General features: G+C 42.8%; 1 protein-coding gene across 1 annotated transcript in view; it reads left to right on the top strand.

The window, feature by feature from the left end:
* RECK (reversion inducing cysteine rich protein with kazal motifs) overlaps positions 1-19,206 on the top strand; it is a 424,990-nt gene that overhangs the window by 184,719 nt on the left and 221,065 nt on the right. Inside the window, exons 9-10 of the mRNA XM_063922771.1 lie at positions 6,001-6,268; positions 6,765-6,944. Coding sequence (XP_063778841.1) covers positions 6,001-6,268; positions 6,765-6,944 — 448 coding nt within the window. The remainder of the gene's footprint in view (positions 1-6,000; positions 6,269-6,764; positions 6,945-19,206) is intronic.

Here is a 19,206-nt window from a genome sequence, read left to right as displayed (position 1 = left end):
GACACCATGATTTTATGCCCCACACACAATATATCCCACAGTAAGGCTTCTAATTACTTTTAAATTACCTGCTCGTTGCCATGGTCTCATGTACATTGCCAGGGGTCTCATGTTCATTGCAGGGGTCTCGTGTTCATTGCCAGGGGTTTCATGCTCATTGTCAGGGGGTTTATACTCTGGGTCCCATTCTCATTGCCAGGGGTCTCATGCTTGTTGCCAAGGGTTTCATGCTTGTTGCCAAGGATTTCATGCTCGTTGTTAGGGAATTCATGCTGTGGGTTCCATGCTCGTTGCCAGGGGTTTCCGGCTCATTGCCAGGGATAGCTTGCACAGGCTAGGATGCTGGTATGCGGAGCAGAACCAGCTTTCAGGATCGCTGGGGTATGACCAGCTTTCTCAGACTAGGATGCAGGGATGCAGAGCAGGACCAGCTTTCAGGATAGCTGGGTCACAGCTGTATACTTGGCTGCTGGAATGTAAAGTAGGTACAGATTTCAGGATAGCTGGGACACAGTCAAAATACTTGGATGCCAGAATGTGGAGCAGGACAGAATTTCAGGATAGCTGGAACACAGCTAACTGAATGAAGTAAGTGGCACTGAACTAGCATTCCTAAAACTGAATGCTAGTTTAAGATTACACAGCAGGAGTCTCAGCAGTGCTGTGGACAACAAAGCAGTAACAACCAGGAAGTGCTTTTGCATGATACTTATACCCATGGGTCTATGATGATTGGCCATAGAAGTTATCTGACAACTGACTGACTCCCGATTGGATCCTGACTGGTCAGATAGTTCTTCACTGTTATTGTTCCCAACCGAAGCAGCTTTTTGTTATGGTCCATTGGTGAGCCACAGATATGTGACAAGAACTAAGATGGTGGCTCCACATGGGATGCCAATCACTGCGATCACTGAGAGAGGAGATGAACCATGGACCGTGATTACGCCATGCTGGAGTAGGAGAGGTGAGAAAGTGCCCGGCAGGGCAGCGCTGTGCACGCTTGGTTTGTGACAACAGGGATCAGACCTACTGTTGCCACTGGAATCTTCTACTCCGACTACAGTGAGGAGGCAAAGCTAACCTACTAACCAGCACATGGTACTGACTGGAAACAGAGCTGCCGCTAGACACAAAGAGGAGCCAGGGGACGGTAGTACAGCTTTCTTCCCACTTGCAGCCAACTGATAGCAGAGCCAGTCAAAAGTCTCGAATGATGAGCTGCAACCCAGACCAAAACCTGCGAGATCCGACAGCAGTTAGATGACATTTCGATTCGTTTTCGGAGACAAAACAGAAGGGGAGATCCAAGTCCTGACTGGACTACACTTGGATCCCGGGAAGATCGGGTGGGTTCGGTACCCTAGAACTAAGCCGGCTCATCTTAGTATATATGGTGTGAATCAGAAGCTCTGTGTGATTCTGATTGCGCAATGCGTATGGAGAAGGGAAGCCATTTCTGGTGGATCTCTTGTACCTCTCATGGACAGATGCAATTGCGGGTAATAATGATGGTTGTGGCAGCTGGCATAAAATCAATGGTCAGCATGGCTTTACGCTTGCAGACACACAAAACCTTGCATTAGCCCTATGGCATATTGGATTAGCATAAGGTTGTAAATCGGGCTTCTGCTGCTGCCTTCAAGCACAGCCACTTTGCATACTCCTCAGAATCAGGCTTGTATGCTGATGGACAGGAAGCTGAGTCAGGCAGTTCAGAGAAGAAAACAAGAATGCATTGAATATGATGACTGGTGCCTGAAGGTGGGCCGGCCACCAGAAAGATCCAAAATGTTATGGCCAGCCAGGGTCGGATTGGCCCACAGGGGTACCAGGGAAACCACCAGTAGACCCCACTGTCTGAGGGCCCACTCCTTCCTCCGGGAATCAGGTTCCAGACTGTGCACTTCTATTATATATGGTAGATATGTTGCATTACACTGCACTAAATTATTGTGTATTTCAAACCACACACCCTTTGTAGGCTGGCCACACCCCTAAGTATGGGCCCCTATCACTGCATTCCCCCGATGTGCCCTTCATACCCCAGTCCGACACTGTGGCCAGCCACACCAGTGTCATACCCCATCACCACCAAAATGCCAGCAGAACTGTGAGTGCAATACAGACACATACTGAGTCATACTAAGTCATGGTGCTGATGCGGTGCTCTCAGGATTCATGGATCCATTTTTTTCTTAATATTTAAACCCCTACACTTTTTTTGTGAATTATGTTCTGTTACCTTGCATTTACTGCAGAATTTAGCTTGTAGTTATCTGTATGCATTGTCAAGGTCGATTTTAATCGGTTTATATATCTCAAAATGTGAAAATTCATTTAAATCGATGTAAGAATTCAGAGACTAAAATGCACATTTACTAACATTTAAAAAATTATACCAAAAATTGTGTTAGTAAATGTATGTTTTAGCCCCAGAAACCCACCATCTACTTTGATCAATAAAAATCGATGAAAGTTGACCTTTAGTAAATTAACCTCCCCATTGTTCCATGTAATATTGCACATGAAAAGGAACTGAAATAGAAATTTTTGAAGTAGCATATAATCTCATTATAGTGCGGTATTCTTTTACTACTTATTGACTAACTAGTTACCAGCCCGACAAAATGATGGAACAACGTAACAGTGATGCGCGCCCGAATGGAGCAACATTTGAATTGTTCCATTGGGCACGATCTAGTGGTCGCCGGCGCGCAAAATACTTGAATTCCACCCAAAGAGGTGAGGAGCAATTTTAGCCTTTTATTATATAGGCTTGTCTCCAATTATGAGAATATTGTTTATATTTTGCATTATGTGGAATTCTAAAACAATGTTATATCATAGCATAAACTTTAGCTTTGTATGAGAATTGTTTAATAAGTAAGGTAACAAGGGCCTAACTCAGACCTGGTCGCTGCAGCGGCAGCATTCGCAGACTGAAGCCCTGTGCCGCGTGCGCACGTGTAGCGTGTTGGTGGCATTGGGGGCACGGTCCAGACAACACAGGCGTGTCCAGATTATTTGCAGGGCAGGTCACGGCGGCGGCTGCGTGACATCACATGCAGCCGCTGCAGCCAAAATCATGGTGGGAAGCTGCCTGCCTTCACTGTGCAATGCTTTTGCACCTCTGCGGAAGAGGTAGGGCTTGGAATGCAAGGTGGACTAGCACTGTGCTGGGCATCCCCCTGTATGCCTAAGATATTGATCATTTTTTCACACATCTACGACCAGGTCTGAATTAGGCCCCAAGTCCTCTCATGTTCTCATTTCATTCTAATTTCCTGCCAGGTTAGAGCAGGTAGACCAATGCTTCCCCACAAGGCAACTAGACTGTGCCTCATATGAGCCATACTATCCATAACAGTTACATTAGTTGTAAGATGACTGGGGTGTCGGAAGCATGGTCAAATATTAAGGTTTGTAGTGTGATCAGAGTGCACTGCTGGTGGTGGACGTGCCTGGCCATCCAGATCGGTGCTCATCTTGAATGTCTGTCCTGCTATTATCAAAGGCAGTGCAGCAAACCCAGACCAGTTTCAATGAAAGGACATTGGGGGTAATTCAGACCTGATCGCTCGCTAGCGGTTTTTGCAGTGCTGCGATCAGGTCAGAACTGCGCATGCGTATGTTTTACGAAGAATCTATACGTACAATCGATCGCAAAGAAATTGACAGGAAGAAGACATTTGTGGGTGGCAACTGACCGCTTTCTGGGAGTGGTTGGAAAAACGCAGGGATGTCCAAGCGTTTGCAGGGCGGGTGTCTGACATCAATTCCGGCCCCGGACAGGCTGAAGTGATCACAGTGGCTGAGTAAGTTCTGGGCACCTCAGAAACTGCACAAAGTTTAGCTGTACCGCTCGGCTGCACATGCGTTCGCACACTTGCACAGCTAAAATACACTCTCCTGTAGGCAGCGACTATCTGATCGCAGCGCTGCAAAAAAATGCTAGCAAGCGATCAGGTCTGAATTACTCCCATTATCACCATACACCTTGATAGGCTGGGGATGAATTTCAGCTGCCAATGTACCCTTTAGACGCAAAAATCTGATCACACTACGCACCTTACTGTTTGACTATGTTTCTACCAGCCCTGCCATCTTACAAATGATGTTGGGACAGTATGACTGAAATTAGGCACGGTCTAATACCCACCCACATAAATCTTCAGTGCTTCCCCATCTAATTACATCCTCTCTGTACAGTACTCATAACATCACATATCTTGTCTTTCTTTACTCTCACACCCTCCTGACCCTTGGCCAATATTGCTGGGTGATCATATCATACAACCCATTAAGAACCTAGCAATCTGGTGTACCATTATGGAATAGATAGCACCTATCCTTGTGTATCAATGACTATTTCCCTATAGATTGTAAGCTTGCGAGCAGGGCCTTCCTACCTCTATGTCTGTTTTTACCCAGTTTTGTTCTATTACTGTTGTTCTAATTGTAAAACGCAAAGGAATATGCTGCGCTATATAAGAAACTGTTAATAAATAAATAATAAATAAAATGAGGGGAAGCAGTGGTCTACATGCTCTGGCCTGTCAGGAAATTAGAATGAAATAGAGAACATTACACACATTGAACTACTCTAGTAACTTATGTAACATGGTGGTGCAAGTAGAATTTTTTTCTTCGTGGTTCTGATAGTAGAAATGGGCGTGACCATGTGTCATAAGGGGGCGAGGTCACACAAAACTAGGGGAGTGGCTATATGACAATAGGATCATGGCCACATTATGCCACATACCATAGTGCCCATTACACATTATGCCAAACACCGTAATGCTTATTACACATTATGCCACACACCGTAATGCTTATTACACATAATGCCACACACCGTAATGCTTATTACACATTATGCCACACACCGTAATGCTTATTACACATTATGCCACACGCCGTAATGCCCATTACACATTATGCCAGACCCCATAACACCCATTACACATTATGCCACACACCATAATGCCCATTACACATTATGCCACACACCGTAATGCCTTACACATTATACCACACAGCATAATGCCTATTTCATATTATGCTACACACAGTTATGCCACTGACACTATTTTATGTCCTACACACAAAAATGCCCCTTATAAATTATTCCCCATCGGCGGGCTGGTGTACTATATTTCTGAATGGTACTCCAGTCCTTACCACCCCGTACCACCTTACTTCCAGCATTGGTTTAACACTCAGGTGAAAGTTCACAGTTATTATAAACACACGCACTTCTGGCATTAAACAATCCATATACATATATTTATGTATTAATCAAAACACTACATTAGTGAAGTTTCCATAACTGGCTTCTCCTAGAGTACAATGTGAACTTAATGAAAGCTGTATGAATGAAAGTGGCCACATAAGCTGACACTGACAAATCCTAACATGGTCTAATTATATCCTTTTTTTAGAGCCATTATCATATATTATGCCTCCAGGACAGTTGTAAACAACATATGAAATGTTTCTTAATGCTTTAATAATATTTAGACATTATTTATATTTGGAAAATATAAATCTAAATGCTTGCATTTGAAAGAGTGTGATTTTTTTTTTATTAATACTCTTGGCGGTAAATTTACTAAAGGTCAATTTTAACCTAATTTAAATTAATGTTAATCATTCTAAATCAATGTTTTGTTTCAGGGGCTAAAACGCACATGTACTACTACTAACAGACTTTTTTAATATAAATTTTTTAGCAAAAGTGCAAATTAGCCCCTGAAATGCAATGTAGATTGATAGATTTAAAATCTTTAATAAATGTACTCCTTGGACAGTAAAAAAGATGATTTGCTAGCTATAGAAAATAAATTGTACACATGTTAAGTCATTATTTATCTGTAAATGCCACAAGTGGTACAGGATTACATGTACATTGAGATTTGGTAACCACGTGGATATGAATCTTCAAAAAGAAACCATCCACTAGCCGAGTCATATTTACAGTGTAACTCTTTTTTACAGGTCTGTACTGTTGTGACAGAGCGGAGGACCACAGTTGTCAAACAACTTGCAAAAGGATAATCATGTCCAATAAAACAGAGCATGAGATTGTTGAAAGCTTAATTGAAGGTTGTAAAACCATGCCTCTGCCCCAGGATCCACTCTGGCAGTGCTTCTTACAGCGCTCTAGATCAGCTCATCCTGGGGTCACTATTGCTCCCCCACCTTCCACAGGACTTGACGGAGCTAAACTTCATTGTTGTTCAAAAGCAAATTCATCAGTATGTAGGTAAGGGCACATACCTGAGATTTTTTTTTACCTCTACCTAGATTTACATGTATTTCAGTGATGCATTTTCCATGTACTTACATGTGTTGCGCTTATACAAAAACAATCAATTGTACCATTAGCATGTAAAAGAGGTCATGCCATAGTCAAACAGATGAAAAGCAATGTCACAATGTTACACAATGGTTGGAATGATCTCAAAACTTTATCCATCATCACTGAGAAGTCAGTATTTTTTTTGCCCTTGCCTGAAATATATGCTGTGACTATTTTTTCTCATAAACCTGCTGCTTTTGTGCTATTTTAAGGCTGCTATGATATACAGAAAGAGAATTAAGGTGGTGTACTGGTCTCTTCTAGGTTCTTTGGAACTGATGCTTTGTGTGTGTGTGTGTGTGTGTGTGTGTGTGTGTGTGTGTGTGTGTGTGTGTGTGTGTGTGTGTATATATATATATATTGAGGTACGAACAATTTTTACAATGTCTCTATTTTTTAGGGAACTGTGTACCAAATTGTACAGTACAAGTTGGGGAAATACTCAGAGCTGGCAAGAATTTGATTTTGCATGTGAATACAACCCATTTGAAGCACCAATGTTAACATGCCTAGCAGATGTAAGAGAACCATGTCAACTAGGATGTCGGAACCTTACATACTGTACCAACTTTAACAACCGGTAACTAAAAACTTTGCTTGGAAACTCTGTTTCATCATTATTATCTAATATATGTACTGATTTTATGTACTTAATTAATATATGCTGCAGGGACAAGCGGCACTCACAGAACTTATACAGCACCAGTAATCAAGAGATGGAGTCCCAGATATCAATTAATGTTTCAGTTATTTAACATTTGTCAGAATCAAACACATGTACAAACATGTTTTACCTATATACCAAACATCCATGTTCAGTCTCTTTATATTGGGACAAATCCTGAACAACAATTCCGCTCCCCTTTTAAGCGGGGCATATCACTGTGCTCTGACCTGTGCTCAAACTTTTAAGTGACTCAGTTTCCAATTTTGACATGTTAGAATATCCCTTTATGTGTTCTTTTGCAAAAGTACAGTGGTGGTCTTAGAATCTAAAACTCCAGAAAAACATTCTAAAGACGCATTAACAGACGCAGGATCAAAATCTGATTAACCTGAAAAATCCAGATTGGCAGATCCTTATGGATTTTGTTGTTTAAAAAGTTCTAAACCTCCTAATGGCTGATGTGTGCACCTCCATTCTAACAGTAAAACATTCTATACCCTTATACTAAGAATAACGACACGGAGACTTGAATTTGGCAGAAAATTGTTAGCTATTTATTGTAACCCTAACCACTAGAAAAATCTGGAAAAGGAAAGATTAAATTAGCATATAATATCAACCGAATATGGTTGCAGAAAAAAGAACGGCTAAAAACCCACTGAAGATAACCTCAAAGACATTAAAACTAAAACAATCCTAATCTACCACAAAAACCATACATAGGTATCCAACTCAGACCTCCACGCTGACTACCCACCCTGATGGGTGATGACGCTGTCCCCTGTCGGGTGATCTAGCGGCCTTAAAAGTCAATGGAGGTGAGTGCGCCTAAACCACACCAACACCGTAAAAACTGTGACTAACAAGCCAAACCAGAACCTGCCACTCTTTTCCGCCAAACAAATAGCCAACGAGAAAACCACTACTAACAACCTAAAGCCACAACACTCCGTGCCTAATCAAACTAAAAATGGGGTGGGAAGGCAAACTAAAAGAGACCCCTAATGACCTATACGTCCCCTATATATACTGGTCCCTCCCCTACCTACAATTGGCTGTAACCTGTCATGCCGTTTTGGTCCACACCCATTACAGGAGGTTTAACTCTCTCCATTCCCATGTCTGTCATTCTGTTCTCCTTTCAGCCGAGGATTTAAGTCTGCTAGCTGGTATGCTTCCAGGAACTTTCCAGGTTACAGCTGTTTCAGCTAGTAAAGAGTTGTGTATTTTTACTTTTTACAAATATTTTGTCAACGTCTAGAATCACAAGTGTGGCAGTGCACAGTTTATTTGCCTTATTACGAATAGTTTGTGCTGCAGATATAAAATCTGTGGCTGTAGCAGTAGTCTTAACTGGTGGATGAAAAAAACCACATATTGCAGTTATATCTGGTGCTTGTTTTCAGAAGGTAATCTGGCAATTTGGCTCATAAACAATAAGGCATACATAAAGATAGATTTACCACAGTTTCTAGAAGTGAAAAGTGGAGGTGTTGCCCATAGACATTTAAGCATTCTGCTGCATTCTAGAAATTTATAGACTTAACCTAATTGGTTACTATGGGAAACACTACCACATATGTGTTTTAGAAGCTTTAATGTACCTCATTATGCTGTTTGTTAGACCATATCTCCCAACAGGGGTAATCCTGATTTTCTTGGACCAAAATGGGCAGTATTAATAATAATAATAATAATTTTATTTATATAGCGCTCTTTCTCCAATAGGACTCAAGGCGCTTAACAGGTATTATGTGTAGTGAACAGGTCATGACTGGAAATTGGGCATGTTTGGGCAGACTAGAGCATTGTTTTAAGAAATGGAGTTATATTTTTCATGGTGCATAGCTCATATTGTCCCAAGTTCTGGGGAAATGTTGGAAGGAGTTTACCACCGATGACACTAAGATCATGTTTGTGGGATTTTGTTTAATCTTTCAGTGCCAATATTTGAATCCAATCCAATGGGCGTATTGCTGTTGAATGGGACAAAATGTATGCAAAGAAATTATATCGTGAGCGCTATAAAGAATACTACACACCCACTACACTTCACAATATGACTTTTCTGCTGTACAGAATCATATTAGAAATGTATAGTATTTTACATAATCAACTACAATAAAGGGAATGTCCTCCTTTGAACACTAACACCAAGCCAAGCCATAAAGCAGTTGGGCAACCTTATGTAACCCTAGTTAGGGTTAAGGAGATGTATAAAAATGGAAATAGGTAGATCATGAGGGAAAAGTATGATAAATTCATATATTTACACATCAAATTATACTATTTAACCTAATACAGGGTAGAAAATTACTACAAATGTAATTTAATTACTGGTAATGTCACATTGATAGCTAAGTGATTATATATATATATATATATGTATATATATTAGTGATGAGCGGGTTCGGTTTCTCGGAAACCGAACCCCCCCGAACTTCACCCTTTTTACACGGGTCCGAGCCATACTCGGATTCTCCCGTATGGCTCGGGTAACCCGAGCGCGCCCGAACGTCATCATCCCGCTGTCGGATTCTCGCAAGATTCGGATTCTATATAAGCAGCCGCGCGTCGCCGCCATTTTCACTCGTGCATTGCAAATGTTAGGGAGAGGACGTGGCTGGCGTCCTCTCCGTTATTGTTGAATTTGATTGTGCATTATTGCTTAATTCATTGTGGGGAGGACTGGGGAGCAGCTGTATAATATAGGAGGAGTACAGTGCAGAGTTTTGCTGATCAGTGACCACCAGTTATCCGTTCTCTGCCTGAAAAAAACGCTCCATATCTGTACTCAGTGTGCTGCATATATATCTGTGCTCACACTGCTTAATTGTGGGGACTGGGGAGCAGCTGTATTATATAGCAGGAGTACAGTGCAGAGTTTTGCTGACAGTGACCACCAGTATACGTTGTCTGCCTGAAAAACACTCCATATCTGTGCTCAGTGTGCTGCTTTATTTTAATGTGGGGACTGGGGACCACCAGTATAATTAATATTATATAGGAGGAGTACAGTGCAGAGTTTTGCTGACAGTGACCACCATTATACGTTGTCTGCCTGAAAAACACTCCATGTCTGTGCTCAGTGTGCTGCTTTATTGTGGGAACTGGGAAGTTCCACTTCCACCTCGTGCTGAAGCTGCTGCCACTAGTCATGGCCGAGACGATGAAATGCCATCAACGTCGTCTGCCAAGGCCGATGCCCAATGTCATAGTAGAGAGCATGTAAAATCCAAAAAACAAAAGTTCAGTAAAATGACCCAAAAATCAAAATTAAAAGCGTCTGAGGAGAAGCGTAAACTTGCCAATATGCCATTTACGACACGGAGTGGCAAGGAACGGCTGAGGCCCTGGCCTATGTTCATGGCTAGTGGTTTAGCTTCACATGAGGATGGAAGCACTCATCCTCTCGCTAGAAAAATGAAAAGACTTAAGCTGGCAAAAGCACAGCAAAGAACTGTGCGTTCTTCTAAATCACAAATACCCAAGGAGAGTCCAATTGTGTCGGTTGCGATGCCTGACCTTCCCAACCCTGGACGGGAAGAGCTTGCGCCTTCCACCATTTGCACGCCCCCTGCAAGTGCTGGAAGGAGCACCCGCAGTCCAGTTCCTGATAGTCAAATTGAAGATGTCACTGTTGAAGTACACCAGGATGAGGATATGGGTGTTGCTGGCGCTGGGGAGGAAATTGACAAGGAGGATTCTGATGGTGAGGTGGTTTGTTTAAGTCAGGCACCCGGGGAGACACCTGTTGTCCGTGGGACGAATATGGCCATTGACATGCCTGGTCAAAATACAAAAAAAATCAGCTCTTCGGTGTGGAATTATTTCAACACAAATGCATACAACAGGTGTCAAGTCGTGTGTTGCCTTTGTCAAGCTGTAATAAGTAGGGGTAAGGACGTTAACCACCTCGGAACATCCTCCCTTATACGTCACCTGCAGCGCATTCATCATAAGTCAGTGACAAGTTCAAAAACTTTGGGTGACAGCGGAAGCAGTCCACTGACCACTAAATCCCTTCCTCTTGTAACCAAGCTCCTGCAAACCACACCACCAACTCCCTCAGTGTCAATTTCCTCCTTACCCAGGAAAGCCAATAGTCCTGCAGGCCATGTCACTGGCAAGTCTGACGAGTCCTCTCCTGCCTGGGATTCCTCCGATGCATCCTTGAGTGTAACGCCTACTGCTGCTGGCGCTGCTGTTGTTGCTGCTGGGAGTTGATCGTCATCCCAGAGGGGAAGTCGGAAGACCACTTGTACTACTTCCAGTAAGCAATTGACTGTCCAACAGTCCTTTGCGAGGAAGATAAAATATCACAGCAGTCATCCTGCTGCAAAGCAGATAACTGAGGCCTTGGCAGCCTGGGCGGTGAGAAACGTGGTTCCGGTATCCACCGTTAATTCAGAGGCAACTAGAGACTTGATTGAGGTACTGTGTCCTCGGTACCAAATACCATCTAGGTTCCATTTCTCTAGGCAGGCAATACCGAAAATGTACACAGACCTCAGAAAAAGACTCACCAGTGTCCTAAAAAATGCAGTTGTACCCAATGTCCACTTAACCACGGACTTGTGGACAAGTGGAGCAGGGCAGACTCAGGACTATATGACTGTGACAGCCCACTGGGTAGATGTATTGCCTCCCGCAGCAAGAACAGCAGCGGCGGCACCAGTAGCAGCATCTCGCAAACGCCAACTCGTTCCTAGGCAGGCTACGCTTTGTATCACCGCTTTCCAGAAGAGGCACACAGCTGACAACCTCTTACGGAAACTGAGGAAGATCATCGCAGAATGGCTTACCCCAATTGGACTCTCCTGGGGATTTGTGACATCGGACAACGCCAGCAATATTGTGCGTGCATTAAATCTGGGCAAATTCCAGCACGTCCCATGTTTTGCACATACATTGAATTTGGTGGTGCAGAATTATTTAAAAAACGACAGGGGCGTGCAAGAGATGCTGTCGGTGGCCCGAAGAATTGCGGGCCACTTTCGGCATTCAGCCACCGCGTACAGAAGACTGGAGCACCACCAAACAATCCTGAACCTGCCCTGCCATCATCTGAAGCAAGAGGTGGTAACGAGGTGGGATTCAACCCTCTATATGCTTCAGAGGATGGAGGAGCAGCAAAAGGCCATTCAAGCCTATACATCTGGCCACGATATAGGCAAAGGAGGGGTAATGCACCTGACTCAAGCGCAGTGGAGAATGATTTCAACGTTGTGCAAGGTTCTGCAACCCTTTGAACTTGCCACGCGTGAAGTCAGTTCAGACACTGCCAGCCTGAGTCAGGTCATTCCCCTCATCAGGCTTTTGCAGAAGAAGCTGGAGACATTGAAGGAGGAGCTAAAACAGAGCGATTACGCTAGGCATGTGGGACTTGTGGATGGAGCCCTTAATTCGCTTAACCAGGATTCACGGGTGGTCAATCTGTTGAAATCAGAGCACTACATTTTGGCCACCGTGCTCGATCCTAGATTTAAAACCCACGTTGTATCTCTCTTTCCGGCAGACACAAGTCTGCAGAGGTTCAAAGACCTGCTGGTGAGAAAATTGTCAAGTCAAGCGGAACGTGACCGGTCAACATCTCCTCCTACACATTCTCCCGCAACTGGGGGTGCAAGGAAAAGGCTAAGAATTCCGAGCCCACCCGTTGGCGGTGATGCAGGGCCGTCTGGAGCGAGTGCTGACATCTGGTCCGGACTGAAGGACCTGCCAACGATTACTGACATGTCGTCTGCTGTCACTTCATATGATTCTCTCACCATTGAAAGAATGGTGGAGGATTATATGAGTGACCGCATCCAAGTAGGCACGTCAGACAGTTTGTACGTATACTGGCAGGAAAAAGAGGCAATTTGGAGGCCCTTGCACAAACTGGCTTTATTCTACCTAAGTTGCCCTCCCTCCAGTGTGTACTCCGAAAGAGTGTTTAGTGCAGCCGCTCACCTTGTCAGCAATCGGCGTACGAGGTTACTTCCAGAAAATGTGGAGAAGATGATGTTCATCAAAATGAATTATAATCAATTCCTCCGTGGAGACATTCACCAGCAGCAATTGCCTCCACAAAGTACACAGGGACCTGAGATGGTGGATTCCAGTGGGGACGAATTAATAATCTGTGAGGAGGGGGATGTACACAGTGAAAGGGGTGAGGAATCGGAGGATGATGATGAGGTGGACATCTTGCCTCTGTAGAGCCAGTTTGTGCAAGGAGAGATTGATTGCTTCTTTTTTTGGTGGGGGCCCAAACCAACCAGTCATTTCAGTCACAGTCGTGTGGCAGACCCTGTCGCTGAAATGATGGGTTCGTTAAAGTGTGCATGTCCTGTTTATACAACATAAGGGTGGGTGGGAGGGCCCAAGGACAATTCCATCTTGCACCTCTTTTTTCTTTCATTTTTCTTTGCATCATGTGCTGTTTGGGGACAATTTTTTTGAAGTGCCATCCTGCCTGACACTGCAGTGCCACTCCTAGATGGGCCAGGTATTTGTGTCGGCCACTTGTGTCGCTTAGTTTAGTCACACAGCGACCTTGGTGCGCCTCTTTTTTTCTTTGCATCATGTGCTGTTTGGGGACTATTTTTTTGAAGTGCCATCCTGCCTGACACTGCAGTGCCACTCCTAGATGGGCCAGGTGTTTGTGTCGGCCAATTGTGTCGCTTAGCTTAGTCACACAGCGACCTTGGTGCGCCTCTTTTTTTCTTTGCATCATGTGCTGTTTGGGGACTATTTTTTTGAAGTGCCATCATGCCTGACACTGCAGTGCCACTCCTAGATGGGCCAGGTGTTTGTGTCGGCCACTTGTGTCGCTTAGCTTAGCCATCCAGCGACCTCGGTGCAAATTTTAGGACTAAAAATAATATTGTGAGGTGTGAGGTGTTCAGAATAGACTGGAAATGAGTGGAAATTATGGTTATTGAGGTTAATAATACTATGGGATCAAAATGACCACCAAATTCTATGATTTAAGATGTTTTTTAGGGTTTTTTGAAAAAAAACACCCAAATCCAAAACACACCCGAATCCGACAAAAAATGTTCGGTGAGGTTTTGCCAAAACGCGTCCGAATCCAAAACACGGCCGCGGAACCGAATCCAAAACCAAAACACAGAACCCGAAAAATGTCCGGTGCACATCACTAATATATATATATATATATATAGAGAGAGAGAGAGAGAGAGACTGTGTATGTATATATATATAACATAGTCTGTAGGGCAGCACACCTTTTTAGAAGTAATGGTCCCGGTGCCAGCCGTAGAACTTCCCCAACCAGGAGTCCAAATAAACAGCAAGTGGTATCGGCAGCACACGGTAAATAATGACACAAGGAGTCAGGATGAAATGCAACGTTTCGATGTGTATTACATCGTCATCAGGCACAAATAATACAATAACAAAACTCTGCTCACCTTATATCCCCACCTCGTGTAACGCTGACTGTGGCGTCCGGAACCAGGAAGCCTGACGCACACAAATGACGTTATCTCCCACTGTCCGTTACCATGGTAACCTATACAAATAAACCAAAGTGAAATAAAAACAGCAGCCGGGAGTTTCACACAGGCACAGTACAGATAAATGTATATAGGCCCTCATTCCGAGTCGTTCGCTCGGTATTTTTCATCGCATCGCACTGAAAATCCGCTTAGTACGCATGCGCAATATTCGCACTGCGACTGCGCCAAGTAATTTAACAATGAAGATAGTATTTTTACTCACGGCTTTTTCATCGCTCCGGCGATCGTAATGTGATTGACAGGAAATGGGTGTTACTGGGCGGAAACACGGCGTTTTATGGGCGTGTGGATGAAAACGCTACCGTTTCCGGAAAAAACGCAGGAGTGGCTGGAGAAACGGGGGAGTGTCTGAGCGAACGCTGGGTGTGTTTGTGACGTCAAACCAGGAACGACAAGCACTGAACTGATCGCACAGGCAGAGTAAGGTTGAAGTTACTCAGAAACTGCAAAGTAGTTTGTAATCGCAATATTGCGATTACATCGGTCGCAATTTTAAGAAGCTAAGATACACTCCCAGTAGGCGTAGGCTTAGCGTGTGTAACTCTGCTAAATTCGCCTTGCGACCGATCAACTCGGAATGAGGGCCATAGTACAGCATCTGATAAACATCTCTGCATCAAATGCTGTAATCTAATTGCAACAGAACAGCATTATTTTATAGAGAAAACAGCATTGCTTTATATTATGAGACAGGGAAGGGGGAGTGTTCCTGCACAACCTGTCAGAAAATGATGATAAATATTGTAAACCAACAATCTGGAAGAGAATTAGGGAAAAAATTTCCAGAAATAAATCATCCTGCTGGTGGTGCACCCCGAGGTAAAAAAACTAAATCTTAGAAAAAAAATTTTGTTCCTTGAAAGAAATCAAGAAAACAAGAAGAAAACCTCTTTGTGGGGGCACTCTTATCAAAATAGTCTAATTTATTTAAAACATAACATTTATTGATTCACAATAAAAAAATATGACATTTGTAGCCTTTCTCAAACAAAAAAAGAGAGATTTTTGACCTCTAAATATGGGTCACCCTCAGGTGAAAATATAATGTGATATAAAGTTATATCAAAGAGCTTTTTATCTAAACATTTTAATTATAAGATAAAATAAGCAAGGTCAGAGAGTAATGATCCGACCATGACGGCATATTTATATTCCTAACTAGACAATCTACCTGTAGTTAGTGGTTACTGTGTCACTTCTATTGAGAGAAATAAATCAAAAACAGTTTTTTCTAGGTACTTCTAAATTAATAATAATAAATATAAAAAGGCGCACCTCAAATTAGTTTGTAGCTGATCACTGTCCCTGCTCAGAACAGAATATACCAGAGCAGGCCTTATAGATCAGAACTTTATTGTATTGAAATCCTGGTATATAAACAATTGGTCATAAACTTTCTTTTAAGAGTGAGTGTTTTCCTGAGTCGGGCAGAAAAACCATATACTCCACAATGATAAAAAGCAATTTGTTTATGGCCACAGTAACAAGTACAGATAGCAGAGAGTTTTATCTGCGTTTATATGAGCACAGTTTACACAGAGGAATAATATGTCCCCTATTATTGTACCATCATTGATAGTAATATATAGTTTAAAGATTCGGTACTCCACTGTGCTTACAGCAATTACTGAAGAAAGAAACACACAATGTAAAATCTCAATAGAAGAAAAAACTAAAGTGGCAACTTCTTATGTGGACTCAGATCTCCATTATACTTGCAACAGTTTTGTTATTTTTCAAGCAATATGTAACATCAGTGACAAGCGAATTTACAATGAATTGTCAGTCTTCCTATGAATGAAATCACAGCCAAAAAAGGAATTAAATAAGGTTAGTTGAGTCAACTGATGTTAATGTGAATTACAAAATCCCCATCTACAGGCAGAATAGAAGCCCGTCCCATATGTCCAGTCAACTTCTACTGCCTTCCCATGTGTGTGCAAGTACACAGTGAATGGGAGGTGAGAGAGTTGGCCAGACGGTAACGGACTGAAGAAAGAAAGAGTGTTTCTTGCTGTCATCCGCTATAGCGTCCGCAGCCCTGTTGATATTTGATCAGCGCAGGGCTAGGAGGTGCCGCCAAGCGGATGATGAGAGCGCACTGAAAATACCTAGCGGGGAGAGAGAGTCCCCGAATGCAGCGGTAGCGGCTGACGTCTCCGTTAGTGCCGTGGTCCGGGCCCCTGTCACGTGTCTCGGGATTCCGGAAGTGGCGTCATGTGACGCTCAAGGACTAGTACTGACTGAACGTACGTTTCACCCTAAAAACGGGCTTGTTCACCATCTGTCATCATGACACAAGGAGTCAGGATGAAATGCACCATTTCGATGTGTATTACATCATCATCAGGCACAAATAATACAATAACAAAACTCTGCTCACCTTATATCCCCACCTCATGTAACGCTGGCTGCGGTGTCCGGAACCAGGAAGCCTGACGCCCACAAATGACGTCATCTCCCACTGTCCGTTACCGTGGTAACCTATACAAATAAACCACAGTGAAATAAAAACAGCAGCCGGGAGTTTCACACAGGCACAGTACAGATAAATGTATATAGTACAGCATCTGATAAACATCTCTGCATCAAATGCTGTAATCTAATTGCAACAGAACAGCATTATTTTATAGAGAAAGCAGCATTGCTTTATATTATGAAAACAGCACAATTGAAGAATAATGTGCGACATATAGGATTAATTAAATGAATGCATGCAGGCCCAGATTATCGTTAAGCCCACGGGGTGTCAGAGTCCCTAGTCTAAAAATCCAACTAGATTCACATTTGAGCAATTTTAATGAGCGATTGCCCCCCCCCCCCCCCCGCAAAGATGGTGGAACATGATCAATGATCATGTACCTAAGATTGGCCACGCTGTGACCGGCCTCAGCAAAGTGCCGTGCCACAGGATTGTCACTTCTACCAGAATCAATGGCAGCGCGAATCGTGGATCGATGTCCCACCATGCGCTCCCGCAGTGTTCTGTCGGTTTTGCCGACGTAAACTAGTCCACAAGGACATCTAATAATATAAACAATGAACTTAGTGGTACATGTCACTTTATGTCTAATAAAAAACTTTTTTCCACTGTACGGGTGACAGAAACTGTCACCAGCTATAAGATATCGACAAGTGACACAATTGATGCATTTGTAACATCCATTGCGTCGACTCAAAAAATGCTGTGAACTGGTGACATTAGACATGTTAGTAATATCTGTCCTTACAACCCAGTCCCGGATATTCCGACCCCTGGTGTAGCATGGCATGAGCCTCTTATCTCCAAGATTCAGGTCCTGATCAGTGCTTACGATTGGCCACAACTGTTTGGACACTGTTTTGATTGAATCGAGTGTAATAAATCGTTACGTGTTTTACCTAAAGCTTTCTCTTTAGCTGAAATTAAATTGGGTACAGAGTAACCCCTAGACAGGATTTTTTAAATCATACTATCATTCTGGGCACACGCATCATTCCTATTGCTACAGATACGGCAGGCTCTGAGAAACTGTGAATAAGGGAGTCCGTATTTCAGGGATTTTGGATGGAAGCTACTTGAATGTAACAATGTATTTCTATCAGTGACCTTGGTGTATAGATTGGTGGAAATCCACTGATTATCAAGTTTTACCATAACATCAAGAAAATTGATACAACTATAGCTCACATCACAAGAAAATTTAATGGGACTATTAGACCCGTTGTGATCTCCAATAAATGACAATAACTGATCTTTAGTTCCAGTCCAAATCATAAATAAATCATCTATATACCTAAAGTAAAAAAAAATATTTTCCGAAATATTAGTATTACTGAAAAAAATATCCTGTTCCGCCCGGAACATGTAAGAATTAGCGTACGATGGGGCCACATTGGACCCCATCGCACAACCAGACATCTGAAGGTAAAATTGCCCATCAAAAACAAAAAAATTGCATGTCTGTATCATTTCCAGAAGGTCACAAAACAGGTCGATATCTGGTCCTGCATACATGGGTTTATCAATCAGCAAATGCCGTACTGCAGCAATACCATCCGAATTCGGAATAATGATATACAGACTAGATACATCAAGGCTGCACAAAAGACTATTGGGTGGAATATTGTCAATGGCAGCCAATTTGTTCAAAAAACTAGTAGTATCAAGTAAGTATCCCGGATGACCCAATATACAGGGTTGTAACAAACTGTCTAAATACACAGAACAATTCTGAAAAAGTGAGTCACGAGCAGCAATGATAGTGCGTCCTGGTGGACAGGACGCATCTTTGTGTATTTTAGGCAAAGAATACAACAAAGGTGTGACAGGCCATTTAGGTAAAAGAGCAACACACAAAAACTGCGAAATATGTCCATCACTAAATGCACGGGACAATCTACTAGACAATTTCAATGAAAATTCTGGAGTAGGATCATGGTCCAACAATCTATATACTGAGGTGTCGGCTAATTGACGCATAATCTCAGTCTTGTAATCAACGAGATTTTGAACAACAATCGCTCCGCCTTTGTTGGCGGGGCAGATTACGATATCATTGTAACTGGAAAGATTTTTAAGAGCCTGAAACTCGACAGCAGATAGATTATTAGGACCATATTCAAAAACATGATTATGTTTAGTAGCTGTATCAACATTATGTGTA

The sequence above is a fragment of the Pseudophryne corroboree genome, chromosome 5 (assembly GCF_028390025.1).
Source record: "Pseudophryne corroboree isolate aPseCor3 chromosome 5, aPseCor3.hap2, whole genome shotgun sequence".
Classification (NCBI taxonomy): domain Eukaryota; kingdom Metazoa; phylum Chordata; class Amphibia; order Anura; family Myobatrachidae; genus Pseudophryne; species Pseudophryne corroboree.
The sequence above is the reverse complement of the archived record's forward strand: the minus strand, read 5'-3'. Positions and strand labels throughout refer to the sequence as shown.